A 24,081-nucleotide genomic window follows, 5' to 3' on the forward strand; every position below is an offset into this window, starting at 1 on the left:
GGGGGGGGGCGAGCGGGCAAAATAAGCACTCAGCTATGATAACAACAGCGTCAGCATCTCCTTGCTAGTCTTTAAAAAAGCCAAATTAAAGCAGCAGCATTTGGACACCCTCCAGCATTTCACAGATAAACAGGGGTTGCTCCAAAGAGTACTGCCTGAGCATCCCCTCAGCCTGGTCTGAAGCACACACTGCTCAAGGCAGAGCCTGTAATAAGTGTGCATCCAAGATCTCACAATGGCAAACATAGTCAGAAACATTTGACAACGGGGAGGCAGTAACAGGTGCAGATGGTAATGAAGCACTGCACAGGTATGTTTGTGCCAGTGTGCATGCATTTGCATGAGTGTGCATTACAGTCAAAATGCATGCTTGCCCCCTCCCTCTCTCTCACTCCCTCCTTCCCTCTCTCACTCACACACATACATCCTGACACAGTAATCTAAAGACTTGTAGTGAGAGGGATTAAATTGGAGGAAATCTACTTGTTTGTGTATGTGTGCAGATGCACCCTCAGTATCTCTTTACAAACGTTAGGGCAGAATTTCATGAAGAGAAAGTAAAATATTTAGCATCTTTTGAAAACAGGGTCACCCCATGCATACAAACGTCAGGAGCCATTTAGTACCAGAGATGTGATCGTAATTTGCTTTCTGTGTTCATGAGCTAATTTTCTTATGCTGATACTAAATTTGCAAAGAATGATAGCAGGGAGAAAATGATCACAAGCCACTCTGCCATCAGGAGAGGCTGATTCACATCTTACACAATTAACTGGGAAAGTGCCTTGCAGCTTGTCTATCCACTGTTCAAAGCCAGCTGTTTTGACACTAAAACCCTTCTTCAGCCATGTTATCCATCCTTTTCAATTGTTACGATCAAGTCGTCCCCAACTTATGGTGATGCTTTGAATGAAAGCCCTCCAAAATGAAAGCCCTCCTTTCCATTATGTACTTCAAAAAGGGAGAAGCAGGCAAAAGTAGCACAGAAAACAAATCGTATCAGAGCGATGGTATCTCAGCCTCAGAACTGTCAGTCCTGAATAGTAGCATTGTAGTGTGTTGGACACTGCTTTTGCCACCCCCACATCAGCCTGCTACCAGAGCGTCTTTAAACAGGTAATGCCACGGGGGGGGGGGGGGGGAGGCTTGAAACTAAAGCCTTCTGCATGCACAGCTTACATTCTATCACCTTGCTCCTGCATCTTCCAAATACCTTTGTCATCTAAAAAAAGGGGAACCACAGAAGTGGAAATAATCTCTAGAATATCAATACAGCCATCGAGAAATAATTAGGTTTGTTGGATGCATTTAAGAGAAAAGCTCCGAACTACTAATTCATACATGCCTAGGCCACATGCCTGCTTGACCTGCTTTTTCCACTTACATTCAGACCTGCAGTTAGGCATCTAAAGTTAATACGCCATGAACAAGAATTGTCGGCTTACCTTCTATGTCATCTGGAATCGTGGCATAAGTGTTAGAAAGGTTAAGCTTCTGAATGTCAGGGTGTTCTCTATTTACAGTCAGGCTGGGTGAGATCACTAGATCTAGCATTTCCTTATACCTGGAGGAAAACAAAGCGGGGGGGGGGGGGGACCCAGATAATTTATTCATTAATTATGCACACTTGCTAATGATTCCACCTTTTTCCCTAGGAGTACAAATATTAAAGTTGATTATCTAAACCCAGGCTTCATATAAATTCTACATAAACAACATTCACAAAAAAGTTTTCATCAAAGGGAAAATGCTGAATTAAAAACCAAGCATTTGCTTTCCTTGGAGATTACAACCATATGATTGAATGTTTTCCTGCTCATCCTAGATTTTACCATCAGAAGATTACATTTATGTATTTCTTAAAAGAATGAGCAATGCAATTCACTATTACCATCACCTTCCAATGCTCACAGTAACATCGGAGAAGGCTCTGAGTTATAGTAACGTCTGAAACAAGATTGTGGGAGATTTCAAGGAAGAAATACACTTTTAGCTAGGCTAGGTCCAATTAATCTAATAGAAGCAATCCTGCTTGTAGTTTGCTCAAAAATAATTGAAGTCAATGGGATTTCAGTGCCCCAAACTTTTTATAGGACTGTTGTCAAATGTATTAGATCCTTCTTCACTGAAAAACTTCAGATTGCTTTCATCAGGCACTTTGATAAGCAAATCCCACAGAAGAGACTTCCAAAATTGCTTGATATGCATTGTCATTTCATCTTTGCCAAGCATAATTCCAAACATAGCAGCTCCTAATCAACGATTAGATTTACTTGATGGTGCAATTTGAGGATCATGTAAGAACAATGCAGCGTGGTATCAGTCAGCTTCCCTGTGCAGGTTTGCTGAAGTCTCATGGTCCTAGCCATTGCTCCCTCCATAAATGCTTCCTCTCTCTCTAAATTAGTAAATGGGGTCCAGATGTTGCCCAGTACACTTGATAGTTATATTTGGATTGGGGACCACCAGTTGTGATCTCTGCAGTAGCATCAAGCACTTTATGAAACTGGGAGCACTGAGATATTCTTGAAATATTTGCTTAAATCTACAGACTCTACACTGGTTCATGCATATTAGCTATCCGGTTTAGTATTTTTATTGCAAAACAACTGTAAAATATCAGAGCCTCTAAATCGAACATATTAATATAGCCAGAGCTAATATATATGTATTAGCTCTTAAGAGAAAATGAGACAGAAAAGGGGGCCTTGAATGAAATCCATAAGCTTCATACAACCTCAAACCTCCCTCCCCCACTTTAGACAAGGCCCCCTCTAATCTTGCTTATCTAAAAACAGTCACTAACAGGGTTATCACAAAAGACCAGGAAGAGAAGGGCCTTCTGTGGTCTCCCTGTAACTGGAAATTTTATTTGTATAATTTCTGCAATGCACTGGAATTCTCATTTTAAAAGTATCAATAAATGACTTATAATCATGGGATTGCACCAAACTACTGTTAATCATTGCTTGACACTTGCAAAATGTCAGGTTATACTGACGCTTCAAGTTTGTTTGGTTTCTAAAGCTCCGATAAAGGCAATCAATGCAAGGTTCAGTGGGAACCTGGCCACTACATCAACACGGTGCAGGTGGTTTACTATGAAATAAAAGATTTACTGATGCCAGCAAATACAAACAGCAAACATGCTTTCTACAAGGTTACTGCAAGAAAATCTCAGCTAATATTTGAACAAGGAATATGGAAACTTCTGCAAATAAATTGCAAGGTTGTCTGTCTTATCTACTAGGAACAGGCTGGTGAAATTTCAGTGGTGATGTTCTTTTGAGTTATGGTAATAACTTGAGGACAGATAAAAGGAAGCATTCTTCACATAGCACATAGTTAATCTATGGAATTTACTGCCTTAGGAAATAGTGATGATGACCAATTTGGATTGCTTTAAAAATGGATTGATACATTAATGGAGGTGAAGATTATCAACAGCTTAGTCTTGATGGCTATGGACTACCTCTAGTGTCAGAGGCATGATGCCCGTGTACACAAGTTACTGGAGAGCTTGGGCAGGAGGTGTTGTACTCATATCCTGCTTGAGTGATCTTGGAAGCAGCAATTTGCCTCTATGTGAAGACAACACTGAATTAGATGGACCGTTGGTCTCATCCAGCATGGTTTTGCCTATGTTCTTAAGTCATGCATTTGGTGATGGGATGCAGTGAGGAAGGCAAATAGTTTCAGCCCTTTCTCTGCATCACATGTCCTGGCTCGGGTCCAATACTCTGGGTTGGTTCATGTGTAACAAGACACCGCTGTTGGTGAATTTCTCCATGCAGCGGCAGCAACCATGTTTAATATTCAAGCTATGGAAGGGGCACACCATAGCTTGCTGATACATGCAAACTCCCAAAGGTGGGCTTGCTACCTCTTGCTTCCAGAGGAGGCAGAGGCAATAGCAGTGCTCAGAATATGGGCAAGAAGCAGAGATGTGAGTGGGAGTTTGACTACTATCTGGGTTGGAAAGAAAAAGGGAAAACATCTACAGAAGGGTTCAGATTCATTCATGGAGGCAGAGGACTTAGCTCCTCTGGGCATGTAAACAGTTAAACCATTTATAAGTTTAGCCAGCACCTGAGTGTTTTTTTCTGTTTTCATCTGTAAAACTAAATCTGTTCTGGCTGGAGCTGGGGGTCAGACTAGATGGCCTGAGAGACCCCTTCTGATTCGCTCTGTTTCTATGTTTTTGTATTATTCTTAACCTCTTATGTGTGAGTGAACACACAACTTAGCGAGCAATCCAAGGATAGAAACAAGAGGGTGGCAGTGAGGAAGACAACAAAATTCAGGGCATTGCCCTGCTTGCCACAAGTGCCTCTCCCACCATGGCCCACATTTTCAGAATGGCAGCCGCCACCACACGAGACGCTCTGGGGAAAACTCAGTCAGTGGCTTCTCATCGCACCGCCTGCCTGTTATGCCATCTTGTTGCATCGTTTGTTAGGACAGACTCCAGTATATTGTCAGTTGCAACAAGTTTCTTGGGATACTCTCAGATAAGGCATTTGCTGTGCAATTGTGACACATCACGGCATTTTCTGGGGCTCCAGTTAACACAGTCTTTCCTTGGTAGCCCGTTTGTGTTTTCCCACTAGAGTTTCTACGCTTTTTGTTACCAGGAAAAAAAACCTGCTAAGAAAAACAAAAACAGAATAGCTAAACAATTCTGTTTGTTACCACTAGGAGCCATCCATGTGGAAGCACCTTGTTCTTGTGCACTGACCCAGAGATCTTTTCTACACTACAAGACCATGCATGACACAACTGGCCTTGTGTTCTATGGTGTGAGCAGGTGGATGCGAGGGCACACGCCTCCACTGGGCCTGTGCTTCAGTTTCAAAGCAGCACCTAAAATGTCAGCTCAGGATCTATTCACAAGTGTGGCCAGGGATAATTTCTGATGAAGGTACAGAACTGCCCTGGAAACCCTGTTCCACCCACCCTGCCCAAAGCTCAGGTATGCGCTGCATTTTTCTATTTATTCGACGAGGAAGAGCAGTCACTTGGCACACACTAAAAGGCTGTTCACATTTCACTCTGTATTTTCTAGATGAGCTCTGAGTAACTGAGTACCCCTGAGTATGCCTAGTTCGAATGAAGACTGGACAGTATTTTCTTCTTCAAGTCTCCCAGTTGTTGCATGCAAATCAAATGAATAAATTCTAGGGGGAATCTCTGCTTTGCGTGGCCAAATAAACCAGAATCGACTGCAGTGGCAGAGATGGGCCCAATACAGGCTGAACAGGAAAAGAGCTAGACAGGGATTGTCTCCCCCAGCCCCATTTTCTTTTTCACAGCTGTACAGAGCAGATTGCACCATTTGTTAGCCCTGTCGTCACGCCGTGTCCCCCGGGGCTACAGCATTAAGGCAAAGCATGACTATGCTTTTAAAAGAGTGATCCACAACTGTGTCAGGGAGCAGAACGCAGGAGATGACAGCTGGGCAGTAGAGGAAGTAGGAGAGGGAGGGGAGCGACTTCAAAAGGCTCCCACTGTTGCTAACGGATTAGAAGCATATGGAAGGTTCCAAGTTGGGGCCTGAACCAGCTCACCTTTCTATTTACTCCTGTGGGCTTTTGTTCAGCTACCTAAGCGTCAGACAACTACCTATAGTCAGAGATAAAGATCTAACATTCAGGAGTAGAAAGGTAACAGATGGCATAGCAACAGCCATGGAGAATACAGAGAGAGGGAGAGTAAATTAGCAAGAACAAAGCCATTTGTTTGGGAGAGGTGCCTACGCATTTTGCTGTCCCTACACCAGCCAAACAGAATGAGCTTCCCAGTTGCTGCTAAGTGCAATTGGGAAGGCATTAGGAGTTGCTCCTGTTACTTGAGGATATGGCCTGAATGCAGAATGTGAAAGCCATGGTGAATGTCCTTTTGCAAGCCTTCCAAACAAGTTGAAATAAATTTTCTATGTGCACAAGTGCGGGCCCTTTCGCGGAGGCTTAGCTGTTTAACACGTCCCATGCATGGAAAAGATGGTCCTGAGTTTAATTCCTAGGACTGTGAGACAGGGCTGAGAAAAACTTGTCAAAACCTTGGCTAGTCATTGCAGCCAACAGTCATCCAGTTGGACAAATAGATTGACTTTGTTAAGGCAGCTTCTTCTGTTCCTGCGTGTGAATATTAAGGCAGTGACTGATAGTCTAACACTGCTATGTATATGGCCAGTACAAAGTCAGAGCAGGGGGACTGTAATCACTTTATAAAAATGCATGCTTGTAATCTTTTATATACAGAAAAGTTGTGCATGGAGCATAGTGGCATGAAGTAGGGCTGTGAAGCCTTTCCCCAGCTGTTTTCCCCCACCAAGCTACACCCTAATTTAGCATGGAGGAAAGGTTAACCCCATCTGCCTCTGCTTTCAAATAAATCTCTGTGATAAAGTTAATACTTTATAGTTGTTACAAAAATATTGAATGACTTATATAATCAATATCCCATTCCTACACTTGATTGGAAATAAGCCCTATTGGACTCCAGGTAAGAGGGCAAAAACCTTTCGTCTACATGTAAGTCAGCTCAAATACGGTCTTCCTGAATCCCTAAGCATAAAATATATTTAAAGAAGACATTAAATAATGAATCATTAAACTGTGTGCCGCATTCTGTATGCTGTCATATATGACCAGAGCTGTAGACACAAGGGGAAATAAGATTTTGGGCTGTCTGTTCGGTGCCTTGAAATGTTATGATTACAACATGAAATCAGAGATCTGTTAGCAGAATCAGACACACTGATGAAATGCTGTGACTTGAGAAAAATGAGTCAAAGCATGAACTTCAGTGATTTCAGTCAACATGAAAATTAACATCGAGTAGGCAGAAGTTGCCTAAATTTAAAGTGGCAGGTATGAGCACATCCCCTTGCAAACAATTATGTCTGCAGTTAATTGAATTCAGATTCACTTTGCTATCTAGTTTCATTTAGATTCACTAAGCTACATCATTTATATGCAAGTACAAAGTTATTAGCCTCTGGCTCTAGAATTAAGTATTGAAGTACCTTGTCCCAGGTCACACTGAGAGTCAACAACAGAACTGGAAATTAAACCCAGGAGCCCCGAACTTTGAGTCTCCCCGCAAACATTTTAGAACTTTGCAGGACTAGTAAAACATCCCATCATATCATCACTAAAGGTCGACCTACAATATGCAACATTTTATTGGCCATACATGAAATCATCTGAGTTGTACTAATACATGCCCTGATTCTTTTATATACTGTAGGGGTAGGAAATGTGTGGTTGATGAGCTGCAAGTTCTATCAGCCCCATCCACCATGCCAGTTGTGAGGAATGAAAGGGGTTGTAGTTCAGCAACACCCAGAGGGCCACAAGTTCCCTGTTCCATATATAAAACAATCCAGGTGAAATTGGCTTCGGGTGCAAAGACATAGCTGCAGCCACTGCAAACTTGAACAGGTCCGAAGTCAGAATTTTGCAAGCATGCATATGTAGGACTCTTGTAAATTTAACTGCAAACATGTAAAGTTTTCCCATTACTCTGTCTCCATGCCTGGAAAAAAGCTTCACCCCTAGAATTACAGCCTGTTCTGAAGCTAAGGATCTCTATAAGGCAACCTTGCCAAGTCCCTCGTCTGGCTACAGTGTGAGTCAGCCTGATTTTCTGAGACCTGCTACTTGCAGTAGACAGACTCATCACATGATGCCTTATAGGAAGAGAACCATTTTCCTACCGCTTTCCATTGCTTGTTCAGTGATATATCCTAAAATAATTTTTGTATTTCCAGTGCTTGGTACCAGAATAAAGACAATTCTCAATGTTAATGCTTATCTTTTGACTCATCTGGAAAACTGAATATACTTTGTTTACATGGTTTTCCAAATTTGTTTATACATGTAGCAATGGTTTATATTCCAATTCCACAATATCTTAAATAATTCAGATAACATTTTTCTTTCATTGCCTGATATAACTGAGTTCCTCTAAGTGTAATATAGACAGGTAATAATCCACCTTTTCTAAGTCGCAAGCATTGAAAAAGGGCAGGAAAATATATTCCATTGCTCCAATGTGCACAATGCACGGAACAATGTCCCCTGAGCAGTAGAGCTGTACCTCTTTGAAGCGACCAGTGTAGTTGCAGCTGATACTGTGTAGATTCATCCCCACAACCAGAGATTAAAAATGTGTACCCTTCCCCAGAGAAGTTTAACAGGCTTGGTGTTGCCTTTGATTTAGCTTCATCCAATAAAACCAGCTGTTCTGTGTGCCAGTGCTGTTCAATGGACCATCTTCAGAGTATTTTACTGGGGATGATGGGAGTTAATTATCCAAGAATTTCATGCAAGACAGGGAAAGACTGCCTTGAACAATTAAGCAACATGACTGAGTGCAAACATTAACAACCTTAAACTATGGATCTCTGTAACACCTAAAGGAGAACTGAATTAGGTTCATTGAAGACATATGTAAGACCAATGGTCTATTGCCTCCCTCCACTGCCCTAATTTTTCACATTAATAATGGTGCAAAATTTAGATAAACTTAAGATCTGAAACTAGTTGAAAGAGGATTCATGCTGCAGAGATCAATCCCATTTCGAAGGGTTTTGCTTTATAATCTATTAACAAAACAAACAAACAAACAGAATAAGTATGGGAGAAAAGAACAGTATGTGTATACCATCTTTCTCCAGCCTGGTACCCTCCAGAATGTCAGTTTACAACTCTCAGTATACTTCTCCCTCTTTCAAACCACATAAAATGCTGAAATGAGTGACACCCTCTGGTTTCAGCTGCATCCATCATGATAAAACACAATGCAACAAGTAAGGGATTTCCTGAGGAGCCTCTGAAGGCCATTCAACCCTGTGCCTGATGCAGGAAATCCAAAGAAAGAACACCCCTAATACGTGGCTGTCCAGAACCTGCTTGAAGACCTCCTAGCTGAACTCCCGCAGGCAAGTAGTTACATCAACAGAAAAAATGTTTGCATTTGCCCTTGTTATGACTTCATGTTGACTAGACCAATATCAGGAAGAGCTATTTAGCTTTTATTTCATAAGACAAACTAAAACCAATCCAAATGTCATGCATTTAGAGCCCCTCTTTCCATTAAGTTGCTGTATTGGGAGCAATGATCTCCAACAAAGACAAAAGATACTCATAACCATGTCAAATAAGGAACAGATTCGGACTTGCTATTTCTCTCCAGTAATTTTGAATGGAAAAGGAAGCCAAGCTAAACATTTTTAAACCCTCAAATCCATAGGTTTGGATATACAATAGTTTACATACTGTTCCTTTGCAAGGATATCTCAAAATCTGCACAAGGTGCCAGCTCTTAAAATTCCAGCCCAACCAGTAAACTGCACGCCTTATTCAGTAGGTTGATTGACCAGCAGAGGCAATTTTGTGGTGCTCTTTTGGCTTTGTTTCCTGTAGCATGATCCAGGGTGGCCGCCCATAATGCTCCAAACTCAGAGGATTATTGGTATCCTGTTGAATCAGGAAAACTTCTCCCACTTTGCAACAGATGGCTAATTTTGGCAATTAAAGTCTCTTGCACCTGATCCAGAGGAAGACAAGTTGAGGTCCTGCTGGGATGACCGTTTACTGGTAAAGTCTCAACCTTTCCTTCTCCATCTTTCAATAGCACCTCTGAGATCAGTATTAGAACCTCAGCGCACTGGTTGGCAGAGAAAGATCCATGCTAGCTATAAAAGTGGAAGGGGATCACTTAGATGTGGAGTCCCAGCTCTCTTCCCAAGCTCTCACCTCAGAGCTAGGACTTTGACCTCCAGAGAGCATCTTGCACCATGGGATAGCACACTGACTATACCAGAAAATGCTACTGTCTTGACAGAAGCTAAATACTGCAAAACTGAAATACTGCTAGGCTTACAATCTTATACCCATGCAGCTCCGTACTTCAGACCTACTTCTAAAGGGGTAAGTGTAGGATTGCACTAATCCAGTTGAGTGGAAAACTTGGAAACTATAGGCAGCTTAAAAAAAAGTAACCTTTTGGCCATGCTATCCTAGCTTGCTAGTTCTAGTTCCTATGCCTCCCAAAACAAAACTGGAAAGAATCACACACTGGATATTTACTTGTTTTTTGCTGAACTAATATTGGTTCTAAACAAATGTAACAATTTACTAGAAATGATACTGTTATATTCTTTGGAGGATATCCTTTTAAGTAGGCAAAAAAAAAAAATCAAAATGAAAAAACAAACCCCTATGCAAAACCCACTTTAAAAAAAAAGTTCCAGCTTAACATGTACTTTTTATGCATTCCCTAAATTCTTCTTTAAGCAAAACCACAAAACACCAGATGGACTATCCCATTACAAATGAATAATGGTAAAACTAACATGAGCCAGCAGTGCAATGTGGCAGCTAAAAAGGATAATACTCCCTTGCAACAAGGAAGAATGGATGGTGACACTCCATTCTGCTTCAGTTAGAGCTCACCTGGAATATTGTGTTCAGGCCTGAGCACAAAATTTAAGGAGGATATTGACAAACTGGAACATGTCCATATGATGGCGACGAAGATTACATGAACAAGTCCTTTGAGGAAACCCTCATATAGTAGGAATTGAGTGTGCTGGAGCAGAGATAATTAAGAGGTGATAGGATCGTCTATAGATTATCACATAGGTAATGGGATGACTTTGTTTTCTGTTGCTCTAGGGCTGGACCTGAACCAACAGGTTCAAAAGCCAATGCAGGGTTTGTGAGTAAGCATTATGGAAAGCCTCAGTATGATACAAGCTGATTCAAAAGAGACTCTCCTTTGTTGAAGTTGTCAAACAGGCTGGCTGGAGGCCTATCAAGAATGGTGTAACAATGGATTTCCTTTATTGGAAGGAGGTTGAATTAGAAGACCTTTGAGGACTGATTTCACAAGTCACAAGAAACCATGGTGATGTCTTACCCTTTTTGGTCTGTTGTGTCATTTGGGCCTAGTTGTGGCATTTCTGCATGGTACCATCAGTTTCCCATAGAGAAACTCAACAGTCTGTTCTAAGGTTTCCATGCTTCACTGTGACTTCTCCAGCCACACAGATCCAAGTTCTCTATATTGCCATTGGCAAAACAGCAGCTTACAGAAGTGGCCACTCAGCCACCTGTTCTCTGCCACCCTGAACTCCTTTGCAATGCAGGTGTCATCACCTGGCTTATTCCTGTTGGTCAAGAGATGTTTCCACCTCCAAGGAAGAAAACAGGTAAGTGCATGGAGGGAGAAGGGGCAATCACAGCAGAAGTGTTCATTAAGATTTCATAATAATTATTTTGGGGGTTGGAGTGGCTAGGAAGTGCTGCAGAGATGCAGCTACCCCCAGGAGAGGGAAGAGCTACTGTGGTGTAATGGCTGAGAGTGGGACCCAGGAGACTGAGCTTCATCCATGGAGCTCACTGAATGATTTTAGGCCAGTCACAGACTCTCAGCCCAACCCACCTCATAGACCAGTTGTTGTTTGTTTATTTATAATTCCATTTATAATTCCACTGTTGTGAGGATAAGACTGAGAGGAAGAGGACAGTTATTAAAACTATCTTGAGTCCCTAGAAAGTAAAAAACGGTGGGATAGAAATATAATAAATGAGAGATAGAACCCACCTCAAAAGCTCAGGAGAAGGCTCCTGAGGTCCAAAGGAAGCAATAGAGTAAGGAAGGGGTTTTTGCTTGCAGGAGTGGCCGGGATGTGTGATGAGAAAGGAAAGATGAAGCAGAGATGATGGAAACCACATTACCATGGGAACTGATGTGCATATGTAATCCCAGACACCTCTCAGATGCAAATGAACTGCAGACACTCCCGGGAGCTTCAGGCTGTTCTTTCTTAAGAAGGTAAAGGCTGTGTGTACAACAAGCACCCTCACTTAGGTTAAAGAAAAAGGGTTCCCCAACATCACTGATGAATGGCACACTTGCATCCCTCTTCCCACCAAATGCTGGGAACACTTTTTTATAATTCCCAAAACATGTTTAGGATATAAAGTATATGAATAAATGGGACACACAATGGAGGACATACGGGAATTGTAGCCAAGGAGAACCACTGGAATACAGGAAGACAAAGATATAACATAGATATTAACATAAATTTAACACTGGTCCATGTAGCTTAATACTGTCTGAAGCGCAGCATGGCCATGGGCTGGGAATTATGGGAGTTATAGTCTGACAGAGATAGAAGGCCTCTGGTCAAGGAAGACTAGTTACTACTTGTCATTGATTTTGCATTGCACACTAAAAAACAACCAAAGTATACCATTAAAAAGGATAGATAAATAATTTATGTACAATAATTTACAATAGTATTAAATCATAATACCTGAACAATGTTTAAGAAAAGAAAAAGATCCACCACACTGGTTATATTTATATTGTGTATTGTTGTTGCTAGTCGCAAAGTCGCGTCCGACCCACCACGACCCCATGGACAACATTCCTCCAGGCCTTCCTGTCCTCCACCATCCCCTGGAGTCCACCCAAGCTCACACCGACTGCTTCAGTGACTCCATCTAGCCACCTCATTCTCTGCTGTCCCCTTCTGTGTATACCTATACCTCAATATAGTATATACAAAATATACTAATTACGAACAATAATTTGACAAAGACACCCTAGCTATCCATATATTTATCCATTTGTGAGTTATGCCTAAAGACCACCCATTTAAAAAACAAAAGTTTAATTAAATTCTTCATCCACTGTATGAATTAGCAGAGGCTATTTATCCTTCCAGTGTTGTAATATTAGACTTTTAGCTGTCAAAAGGGTGTGAAAAATATATTTATATTAATGTTTTAGATTCTAGATGGGTAAGTCATTCAAAAGCACAGGTATAGCCTTAAATATTAAAGAATTTCCATCATAAAATTTATCCAAATTATTACCTCTTCCCAAAAGGAAGCTGCTATTGGCCACTGCTAAAACATACATAGAAAAGAAGCATTAGAGGGATTACACTGCCAACAATTGGCTAATTTTATCAAACCCTTATTAAAGAGATGTTGTGGTATCCAACAAGAACATCATTCTTTGGCTGAATTAAGTCTAGCCTGAGATCTGTAATCCCTTGTGAAATAGATAACAATCATGCACTCCATCGGTTAGGCAATAGGGGGTGTTCTAGTTTATTATTCCATTCTTGCTTGAGACCCATGTTTATTTACTGATATAAGTCTTTATGCACATAGATGGTTGGCTGATGTACCTTTTTGGCCTCAGTCAATACTCAGGCCAATAACACAGGCAGCTCTGAAGCCAGACCAAGCCTCGACCCTAACAGCAGTTCCAGCTGCATATATTGTTATGCGGCCATAGCTGACAATTTATATTTAGTCTGCAAAGCAGAGAATGGCAAAATAAACACACAAATAAAAAAATTCAGTACCAGCAAACTAGGTAAAAATCATCCTGTCCACCCAAGTCTGCCAAACACACGTTTTCTTCCTTATTTTAAAATCTGGATTTCTGAATAGAATAAAGTTAATTTTGCATGTGCAGATATATTAAACTGCAGTTGATACAAAAATCCCACAGCTTTATAGTTGCTACAGCTTGAAGGGATGCATTATCTGCTTTGGTAAAGCAAGAGCCAATGCAATCCACCTGGGGAAAAGATCCAAATCTGAAGTTTCCAAAATGGACCAGGGGAAAAATCTAATTCAGGTGGAAAGAACCAAACTTGAGCACAAGTCACCTGAGTACAAGCCTTGTCTACATTAAGGATGGTTAACCTGTTGCCTTCCAGATGTTACTCAACTGCAACCCCTATCATCCTTGACCTTTGGCCAGGGAGGCCAGGGCTGATGGGGCTTGGAGTCCAGCAACATGTGGAGTGCAACCAGTTACTCATTCTTGGTCTACACAGTGATTAGAAGTGATTTGCCAGGGTTTCGGGACAGGGTCTTTCCCAGCTATACCTTTTACATGCAAAGCATATTCTCTGCTGCTGAGCTATGCCTATTCCCCTACCAGAGTGTGCACAGCAAATATTTGTAATGTAAAGCACGAATCTGCCTGCCATGCATTCTCTAGAAGCTGTGGCTTTCTTAAAAAAACAAAATCAAAACATCCTTCCCCCTCTTGGATGGCGTAAATGCTCCTTTTGCAAGACTGGCAGTTTATTACAGACTGCAAAATGATTTTTTTTCCAAGGTGACCCTCCAGGCATAGTTCCACAGACTGTTTATACTCCTGAACACTAGCTGTCTGCTGCTGACATGACCAAATGTAAAGCTCCATCAGATTTTTGGATTTGATAACTTCTTTGTTAATGCTGTGTTCAGGCCTCAGGGTAAGTAGTAGATTCCGATTCTTTTAAGCTTCGAGTAAGCTAGATTCTACAATAGTAAGAAACAGAAAAAAATAAATCCTAAATCACCAAGTGGTACCCATCATAATACCAGTATTATGTAATAAATAAAAGAGGCCAATAAAAAAATGAGAAGAGTAACATTAAGGCAATACATTTTTGCTGATGACAAAATCGAGCAGAAAGGAAGGACACCATGTCTCTGACCTTCTTAAAAAATATGACTGCTAGGACTACAAGAAGGAATTAGTTTCAGTTCTTTCCTCTTAACACGACACTTAGTAATTCAGTAAAGAAAAAAATGGACACTTTTTAATGCCATCATTTATTTCTGGTACTGCACTGATAATGAAAAATAGATTCAAAATTTTAAAAAAGAAATAGCAGATACAGTTCCAACATCTTTGTACAGCAGTTTAGTTCTTTTTTCACAATGAACTTCAATGAACCTTATCTGTTCGACTTCATTCTCTTCCCTTCCAAGTATGGATGCCTGTTCCTGATGCAGAAGCTACAGATATAGGATATCTTGGCTGAAAGACAAAGCATCTGCCTAGCAACATTTTGCAGCTTCTTCCCGTGCTTTTAACAAGCCTTCCGGATCAGCACCATTTCAACACTACTAAAGGAAACAGAAACCAAAGATAGCTGTGCTGGCCAAAAGAACTCAACACACAAAAAGTGTGCAGTCTTTCACGATCTCTAGGTCTCCTCATTTTTTACAAGAATTTACAAAAAAGCACCGCCCAATAAAACGGGAAGGAGATGAAGAAAGCCAAAAGAGGAAATATCTATACCACACACAGTAAGCACAGCCATACACGAAGAGATATTCAAGTCCGGAAACAAAGAAACTTCTCATGAATTTGTTCACCAACAGATTGGAATGTCAAATTGGCTCGCATTTCAGATGTTACAACCCTTGCATCACCTGTAACCAAAACAAGTGATTTCAGAGTCTTGTTTGTGGAGGTTGATGAGAAACAGGTAGGTGCAGTTGAATCACATAAACATCCTGATGTAAAGCAGCCACAAGAAGGAAAGAAAACACATGACTGAGTAAAAACACACATCCTCCAGCATGTGCAGGTTTCAACTTTTGGCATACCAGTGCTAATCAGTATGTATCTGCTTTGTGGTGATTGCTCAAAAGCCAGTCCCTATGCATGTCAATGGAATCAGCGGTATTGTTCCATGCCTTACAGAGGAGCATCCTCTGGTTGAAGGCATTTGCTACTGGAAGGGCTGACCAGTTTAACGTTAGCATAATGATAAAGGACCATCAGAAGGGAGAACAGCAGCCTTGAAGTTGATCATCCTGAGATCCCTCAGACAGCTGCCTGATCAAGCAGATGGGTAACCTGATCACAGTATTTTTCACTATGGTGAGATATATTTCTATTTAAGCAATAGTATTTTTTCCTAAATTTGCCTCTGTACATGTAACTTAATTTCATTGATGTAGTTCCTCCCCAGAAGTTATCAGCAACAGTTTTCCTGCGGCTACCACACACTCAGATGTGTGTGTGAGGAAACTATTTCTCCATGCAGCCACACAGAAACCCCGTAACTTTCACCATCTATAAGGTGATAATGGTGCTCACGTTGCATTTTCCCTGGTACCTTCTTATTTTTCACCCACTCCCACCTGTTGACAGAAGAACCAGCTTCATTGACTTCTCTGGGTAATCGGAAACCCCATGGAAGTGGTAGCAAAGACTAGCCTGGTGACACTAAATCAAGAATCTGATTGATTTTGCCCCAATTTCAGCTGTTTCTCCCCTTAAAACTTCTTCTTCTGATGTATGTTATAAAAGAAGTCAAGGAAATCAGTTAGTAAGCAAACTAACTAGTGGTATTAGCTGTGGAAAGCTTCAGTCTTGTGTGGAAGAGTAACAATCCAAGAGGATTGTATTTACCTATTCTGGAAGAAACACAGTTCACCAGTCCCACAGAGAGGGCACACTGCTCCCCTATTTCACCCTTATAAAAAGAAAGAAACAAGGGAAAAATTACAACACTCTTCAAAACACACCAAACTTGTTTTTGTAGGCGAGAAAACAGAATTTCTACCACTGTAGCCGCAGTGCTAGAAATGCTGCTATGGAAACCACACATTCTTCACTGAGGCCCCTTTCAGGCTAACAATACTGTTTTTAATGGGTTGGATCCGGACGTGTTCCTGCTTCTCGCACACCCACTGAAATCAGTGGACTTCCGTTAGTTATGAATAAGGTGGCCATGGATTTCAGTGCATCTAATCTAAGCATGACAAAGTCTGGATCCAAAATAACTAATTGGCAGTTTTATTTATATCTCACTTCCTATTCCACAGCAGGAGTCTCAAAGTGACAGACAAACATATCAATAAAATATCATTTTCAGGGCAGTTCTAAAGACCTGTGCTTTTAAAAATAAAAATAAATATCTGCTGCTAAAATTGTCAAAACCTACAAGTTGTGCATATCTCTGGAAATATATGCAAGCATATATTTCAAGGGTTTCTAGCATGTAGTTTGGGGTTTTGCAAACTATGCAAAATTTGTTATTAATCATCCTGAAAAATTAAACTAGGTGGAATAGCTAACATCTTGGAAGACAAAAAGAAGAAAGTTTGAAATTGAGGCAGAAAAATACAGAATGAAATGCAACAGGGACAAATGCCAAGTCCTTGACCTAGTCCAAAAAGAGAGAGTCAGAGGGAGAGAGGGGGAATACTTGGCTCAACAGTAGCGAAGTGAAAGGGACCTTGAAGTAGTTGTAAGCAACAAGGTAAATATGAGCCAGCAGTGTGATGCAGCTGCAAAAAAGGCAAACACTATTTTGGGGTGCATAAATAGAGAGAGCACTTCCAAAAAAAGAGAAGGATTCATTCCCTTCAACTCCCCTCTGCATTAGTTAGAACTGACCTGGAGTACAGCATTCAGTCTTTTGGGCACCCAGGTTTAAAAAGGATACTAATAATCTGGAAAGGGTTCAGAGGAAGGCAACAAAGACGATACAGAGCCTGGAAAATAAGTCTTATGACAAGAGGCTGAAAGAACTAGGCCTGTTCAGCCTTGGGAAGAGAAGGCTACAAGGAGACATTGTAGCACTGTACAGGTACCTCAAAGGATGTCACAAAGAAGAAAGCAAAGACCTCTTCTCACTCATCCCAGATGGTAGGACATGAAACAATGAACTTAAACTACAGTACACCAGGTGCTGGCGAGACACAAGGAAGAACTTCTTAACTGTAAGAGCAAATGACAGCAGAACCAGCTGCCCAAGAGAGGTGGTGTGCTCTTCCACACTAAAGGCATTTAAGAAGAAGATAGGCAGTGATCTGAGCAGGATGGTGTAAGTGGCGTCCTGCGCTCAGTGGCCTTCTTGGCCCCTTCATACCTATGATTCTGTTTCTATGAAAATGCAGTTTCTAAGCCCTTATTGGTGCACAAATGATAAAAAATAGTATTTCTTGAGATAATACAAGCAAATTATACAGTAGAAAAATATTTCCATGTGTTTACATTTATTTTTCTTAATGACTAAGAGTTTCATATTATTTTCTGCACAGAATAAACCCATGCCAGACTGCATCTCCAGTTCCGCCTTAGAACACAACGCTCTTTTTTTATCTTTCACATCTAGGCTCTAGAATTTGCTTCAAAAATGCTTCAAAATTGGACTAGATCAGCATCCTGCTTTCTAAATCCCCTGAGTTGGATACTTATTGACTCATTCTAACAACTCATACTAAGATTAAGGAAGTTTGCAATATCAGAGACAAAAGCCTGCCCCAGTGGTTCATTACTGAAATTAATATACTTCTTCCTTTGCTTTGCTCCTGTATCATTATACCTCAATAGCACATTATAATTATTGTGCTATTATAATCATTATAATGATTATAATCCAAACGTTTTGGTACCTTAATTCCTCTTTCCAGACATTTCTCATATATATTCCCAGACATTCCCACTCTGCACCATAACATAATCTTTAATGGACTGGTAGTACAATCTGCAGCTCTAATACAGATACAACCATCGTTTAGCACTATGAAATTGAGATGCAACAAGCCCCTGTTCCCTCATCCCTCTCCTCTTGCAATGTAGCGGCAACGAAATTAGAAACATACACTTCTGTTTTAGATTAATTGCAGTTTAATGCTTCATGTAAAGCTTAAACCATGATTAATTTAACTATTGTAGTGGAAACTGATTTATTTTGTAAACCATGGCTTAAAATTAAAATTAACTACTGTTTACTGAGTTTGAGCAACATGGTAAATATGGCATCTTTTAAAGCAGAAAATGCACCTGCTTTTCCAGGCTTTCCCTGGCCCATAATTAAATTAGCCATGCTGTTCCATTATACTGCTCAGGTGCTTCCATGTATTCCATACTGATGATGATGATGAAGAAGAAATTGGATTGTTTTGAATGCAATTTTAATATTTATAGGGAAATTGCTGAGGGGTTTTTCTTAATAGTGGTATAAAATAGTACAAATCAGTCAATCAATTCTGGTTAATTGCAACTCTACACAGGTGTCTTTTGAGTATTACTAGTGAAAGCAACAATAACAAAAGCCTTAATTTTTATTTTATTATTCTCAGTGCTTTTTTTGTAAAAAAAAAAAAAAAAAAGGTGCCGGAACTCACGTCGCCGCCAGCAGTAAGCACTCAGCGCGCAACCACACACACCAATCCCAAGCCGAGCAGCGTCCCAAGCCGGGTGGCGCGGACACAAAAGCAGCCCGCAGGCACTATGTTAATGATGTTGCTGCTGACCTGCTACGCCGACAGGCGATTCAAAATCACTTCGTAAAATCCATTGGAAAAAATGGTGCCGGAACGCTGTTCTGGTGCGTTCTATGACAAAAAAAGCCCTGATTATTGTACTATGGTAGAGGAGTGCAGGAAAAGGAAGAAGGTGGACTGGAAGGTTTCATAGTGCTAAGAGAAAGAAAGAAACAAAGAACAAGTAATTCAGTAAACTAGATCCATCAACTAGAACAAAATGTCGGAGTGAAACATTTTCCAGGAAGCTTGATGCTGAAGGGTTTTTTCCCCACACCGCAGGGAAGGGAGGCCTGGCTTTAGGCAATGATGCCTTCAACCAATTTGCTTAGCAGTTGAACATGCACACTTGCCCATAAAAATTGTGCCAGCAGTGAGGAACAGTTTTCAGTTCATATGGCCACAATGGGCCATTTATGCAACATTTCCCAAGGCAATTTTCGCAGGGGGTACGAAAATGTGTGCAGTTAAACAGATGATTGGAGGGCCCATATCCACATTGGCCATGAGTAACTTGTGGCCCATATCCACGTTGGCTTAGGGACCAACTCATTTTGTGCAAAGCTGACGCAAGTTGACTGCAGCCCTGCTCCCAATACCTTTGCCTTCTGACAACAACTGGGCTTTTTCTGCTGCAGTCACTCTCTAAAGAGGCAAATCAGGTTTTACGTAAGGTGGATAAGTCCATTAATTCCACGGAATGCATGGAAGTGGTTAAGGATATACATAGGGTTTTTTTTTTTAAATATATTGTTCATCTGCCTTGGTTTTGCTATAGGCTTGGCTTTTAAATACTCTTCCCTAGTGAAATGATATGGAATCCCGTTATTACCCACAATGCCCTGGAATAAGGTGGTCTTTTCTCCAAGGAATTGGGATAAGCTGCTGGGTGAGTTACTAGAAGAAGTAGAATTCTGTGCTGTGCAAGCTCACTTTCAATTAGAATTCCAAAACCTGGCTTGAGTGCTCCATGCTTGAAGTTGTAAAATAACAGAGTTACATATGAACCCTTGGGAAGAACAAAAATTGTGCTGAGAAAACAGGCAGTCCTGTTTACCCAGAAAGCCAAAACATCCTTCTGCTCAAGGTAGATTGTGCACCAACAGGTAAGAGTAAGAGTTTTGCCTATACAACAATTACAGCTGTAACCCTATACCCATTTACCGAAGCTCCATTAGGAGTGTGCTTTTGATTAGACATGAAATAATGTCTTTTGCAATGGATGCTATCTGGGATTCCTAGTGAAAGATGCCCATACACAGAATGATGGGCTGTTAAGACACTGTGCCCTGAAGTTACTATCCTGTATTATTTACTCAGCTTGAGTGTTTGAAATATATGCATCCATCCATCAACTCTTAATGTGAAAAGCCTGTGGGAGTCCATTACTGCATGAGGGATCAGGCAGCAGGGAGTGCAAGCTCCTGGTTCTCCTGATTACTCATCACCATCTATTAATAGTTTTGTCCTTCTTAAGGGATTCTCTTTCTGTGGGTTTGTCTTAAAGCTTTCCTAAACCAAATGCCTAGTTGCTATGCACACCGTTAACTGCCAATTGAGCATATTTATGGCTGCAATGGAATTTCAAGCTTTTTCCGTTGCCCAAAGATAGCACAACATACAGAGTGACGGATTCTCGTGGGGGACAGGCTTGCTCCATGTTTGGAAATAATTCCTTTCTGCTCTTTAGTTTGAAGTAGCAGTAGATTCTTTGGAAATTAAAATGTTCATTTCCCCTCCATTCCTGGTGTGGAAAGAAATCTGAAGGTTACTATAGCCCAATTGAAAAACCTCAGGTCAATTAATTGTATGAGTGCGAATGAATGGACTAAAAGATTTCTGAATGGAAAAAGCTCTTAAATTATGCATAAAATTTTATAGCAAGTACTAATTTTAAAGAAGAGGCTTTTTGTCTTGTGCTCATGGCTTTTATAAATACCTGCATTAAAAAGAAAGATGCCCTATTAAATTGTAGTTACCTTTTTTACTGGGTCAAATGATTGCTGAATATGAGAACTGATTCCACAACTGTTGACAGTCACAGGGAAAAAGTAAGCCTATTGTCCTTTGCTTCTGTTTTAAGAAATTCTCTTGTCCCACAGTTCACATGGCATTTTCTAACCAAACATACTGACTACAAAATACTGAATGCACTAGGACGTTTTCTGTCTTCTCATAGGATTGTGCCATGATTTTAACTAGGCTGGCCACTTGGAACAGTGATAAGCTTCAAATCGCATCTTATTCTCTGTTTTTGACACTGCTGCAAAAGAAAGATGTACAGCCAGAGGTCAGGTACCTTAATAAGCAAAGCAAGGAGAGGGAGCCCTTGTTTCAGTACTTCCAAATCATGGGTGCTTCCAGGCAACTTTGCTATGGTGTAAATCACTCATCATACTGTGTATATTGTTCAGAGGGTGCTGGCTTTCACTTGGAGCTCTCTTGCATTTTATCACTGTTTCTTCCAAACCTTCAGAAGGAAAAGATGGACTAGCTGTGCAATGTTATTTGATGAATAGTGCTAAGAGTCCATGTGGAAGCATCCTATGCTTCTGTTCATTCTAAGTGACTTTCATTTAAAGGGCTTTTGAAATTAGAAAGATGAGATGCTTTTGCAGTGAACAACAATTAAAAAAACACTTGGCAAATGTATGTTCTGTGAGTATTAGAAAGCCGAGCTTTCACATGTTGTAGAGAAGAGATCTTGCAAGTTTGGTTCTGAGGGAAAAGATAATCAAGCATCTTTATCTATCAAGAATGCCTTTCTGAGTAGGAGTTAAGAGCACCACACCATAAACTGGATTTCTGTTGGCATGGAACTGTAGTTGGATTAAACTGACCTATTTTAAGTATTGGATGCATTCTGCCCTGCATATGGATATCTGTCATATGTGACAAAGATACTAATTAGTGCAAAATTATTAGCAAAACTGTGAGTTTGACACTAATGATGGTAGTGTTCTTCAAAGCTGAACATGTTATTTTAAATTTGTTAAAACATTTTCTTAAAAATGTATTATTTGCTAAAAATCTTCTGGACTCATTGATGGAAGAACTCAAAGAATAGTTGCTCCATACATTAGGTATTGCAGAGTTGGATAAATAAATGCACTGAATAAATGGATTTGCCAGTTTCAGACAGAGAAAAGCTACACTTTACATGTTATCTTGAAGCACTTAAGGTGTAGTTCTATACTTGTTTTGATAGTAAAATGCTTGGAGTTGTAGGCTTTTTTCTGTTTAAGCTTACATAGGATTCTGTCCTTAACGTATATCCACTGAATTGGGTAAGTATTTTTTCTAGTAAAGAGTCCCTCCCATTGATTTATAGCATTAAATTAAAAGATTTTAAACTGATTTTTTGCATAAACTTTTTGCCTCACTGACAAGTTTTACAATTTGTACCCCAATCTTAATTGCCACTTGAAAGTATATTGCACTGATTTTAAGTAAACTAGGGTTTTACAGATTATTGGTTTAGCCAAAGTCTTTCTTTTACACAGCTAGTAAAAGACAGAAAAGCTCAGGCATCCTTTGCATCTGGTTATGCTCCGGACCAGCAGGCCCTTTTATAGCATTGTGAAACTGGGGATCAGGAATGTTGGATAAATATGTTTACACTTTCATGCAAAATGTACATAATTTTGCACTCATAAATCAGTATGCAAACCAGCACTCAGTTATCCTTCCAATAAATTTTGCAAAATTCTCCAAGAAAAAATGCATACAAAAATGTGTATGTTGGGAAAAACAACATATTTCCATTATATTGGGAAATTTGCCAAAAAAAAGTGCATGAGGCAAAACACAAGCCTTAGGAGAAATGTGAAAAGAAAAGTTTATGAATTTTCATGCAAATTTAAGCTGAGACATATTCTTAACCTTTTAAGAGGAATTGAAGCCATGTCTAGAAAAATGGGAACCTGAGCAAAATAGAAACTGACAGAACCAAGTGCCTGTACTAGAGACTGGCTCCATACAGGTGGTAAGAGGATGGGCAATGGAAGGAAACCACTGAAGCAGAAGCACAGGGATTCTGTCGTTTCATTTCTTTCTCTGGCCCTAACTATGACAGTGCAGTTCAGCGAATGCCGATCTGTTGTCTAAGCACTGCACAGGTATTTTTTTTCCTGTAAGGAGGAAATAACAACTGGGCGGGTGACAATGTGTTCAAGAAAACGGTATTGAGGAAAAGGTTAAACCCTCTCCTGCATTGTCTCTAACTGGACCATGCTACACCCGCAGCAGCTATTCTCAAAAAGCACACATTGTCACAGTTCTGTCTTCATGGCTACCTTACCTCACACTTGCCCTCCTAGTCTCCAGTTTTAGGAGTGAATGAGCCCCATTAAACATAGAAACATAGAAACAGAGCGAGTCAGAAGGGGTCTCCCGGGCCATCTAGTCTGACCCCGGCTCCAGCTGGCTCCGCTCATGACATGCCCACCATGTGCATGTCCAGCCTATCCTTGAACACCCGCACCGATGGGGCCTCAACCACCTCCCAGGGAAGCCCATTCCACACCCTCGGGGCCCTGTCAGGAAGTGCTTCCTGGCATCCAAACGAAACCTTGGCTCCCTGAGCTTTGCTCCGTTGGAGTGCATCCCGCCTTCCTCTGCAGGGGAGAACAGGTCTCTACCCATCTCTGTGTGACATCCCCTCACATACCTGAGGACCTGTTCTAATGGAATATGATTACATTTCAGCAGTTTCTGCTGTTTTCAGTTTTGTATGTTTTAATTTTCTTGCAAGTTGCCTTGTGGCTGTTTTGATCAATGTGTCTATGAAATAAAATAATAGCACAGTTAAAGGTGCAGTCAATGTATTGGAACCAGACTTGGTGAGGCTTAGAGTAGACATATTGAAATAAATGGTACAAGTTACTCATGGCCGACTTAAGTTCCACAAAATTCCGTGTGGCTCCTTTAAGCATGGCTAAGTATGGTTCAACCCAATCCAAAGTGCCTGGATCAA

At 40.6% G+C, this 24,081-nt stretch overlaps 1 protein-coding gene across 8 annotated transcripts in view; it reads right to left on the bottom strand.

The window, feature by feature from the left end:
• The window catches only part of EYA2 (EYA transcriptional coactivator and phosphatase 2), a 160,027-nt gene that overhangs the window by 100,347 nt on the left and 35,599 nt on the right, over window positions 1–24,081 (bottom strand). For 7 of the 8 annotated variants that reach the window (XM_044440195.1, XM_044440198.1, XM_044440203.1 and 4 more), the window contains exon 2: window positions 1,446–1,564. In XM_044440195.1, coding sequence (XP_044296130.1) covers window positions 1,446–1,564 — 119 coding nt within the window. Of the gene's footprint in view, window positions 1–1,445; window positions 1,565–16,242; window positions 16,317–24,081 lie in introns of those variants that run through there. The other variant, XM_044440201.1, reaches the window with a different exon arrangement.

Source organism: Varanus komodoensis, unplaced genomic scaffold, assembly GCF_004798865.1.
Source record: "Varanus komodoensis strain SLA01 unplaced genomic scaffold, ASM479886v1 scaffold37, whole genome shotgun sequence".
Taxonomy (NCBI): domain Eukaryota; kingdom Metazoa; phylum Chordata; class Lepidosauria; order Squamata; family Varanidae; genus Varanus; species Varanus komodoensis.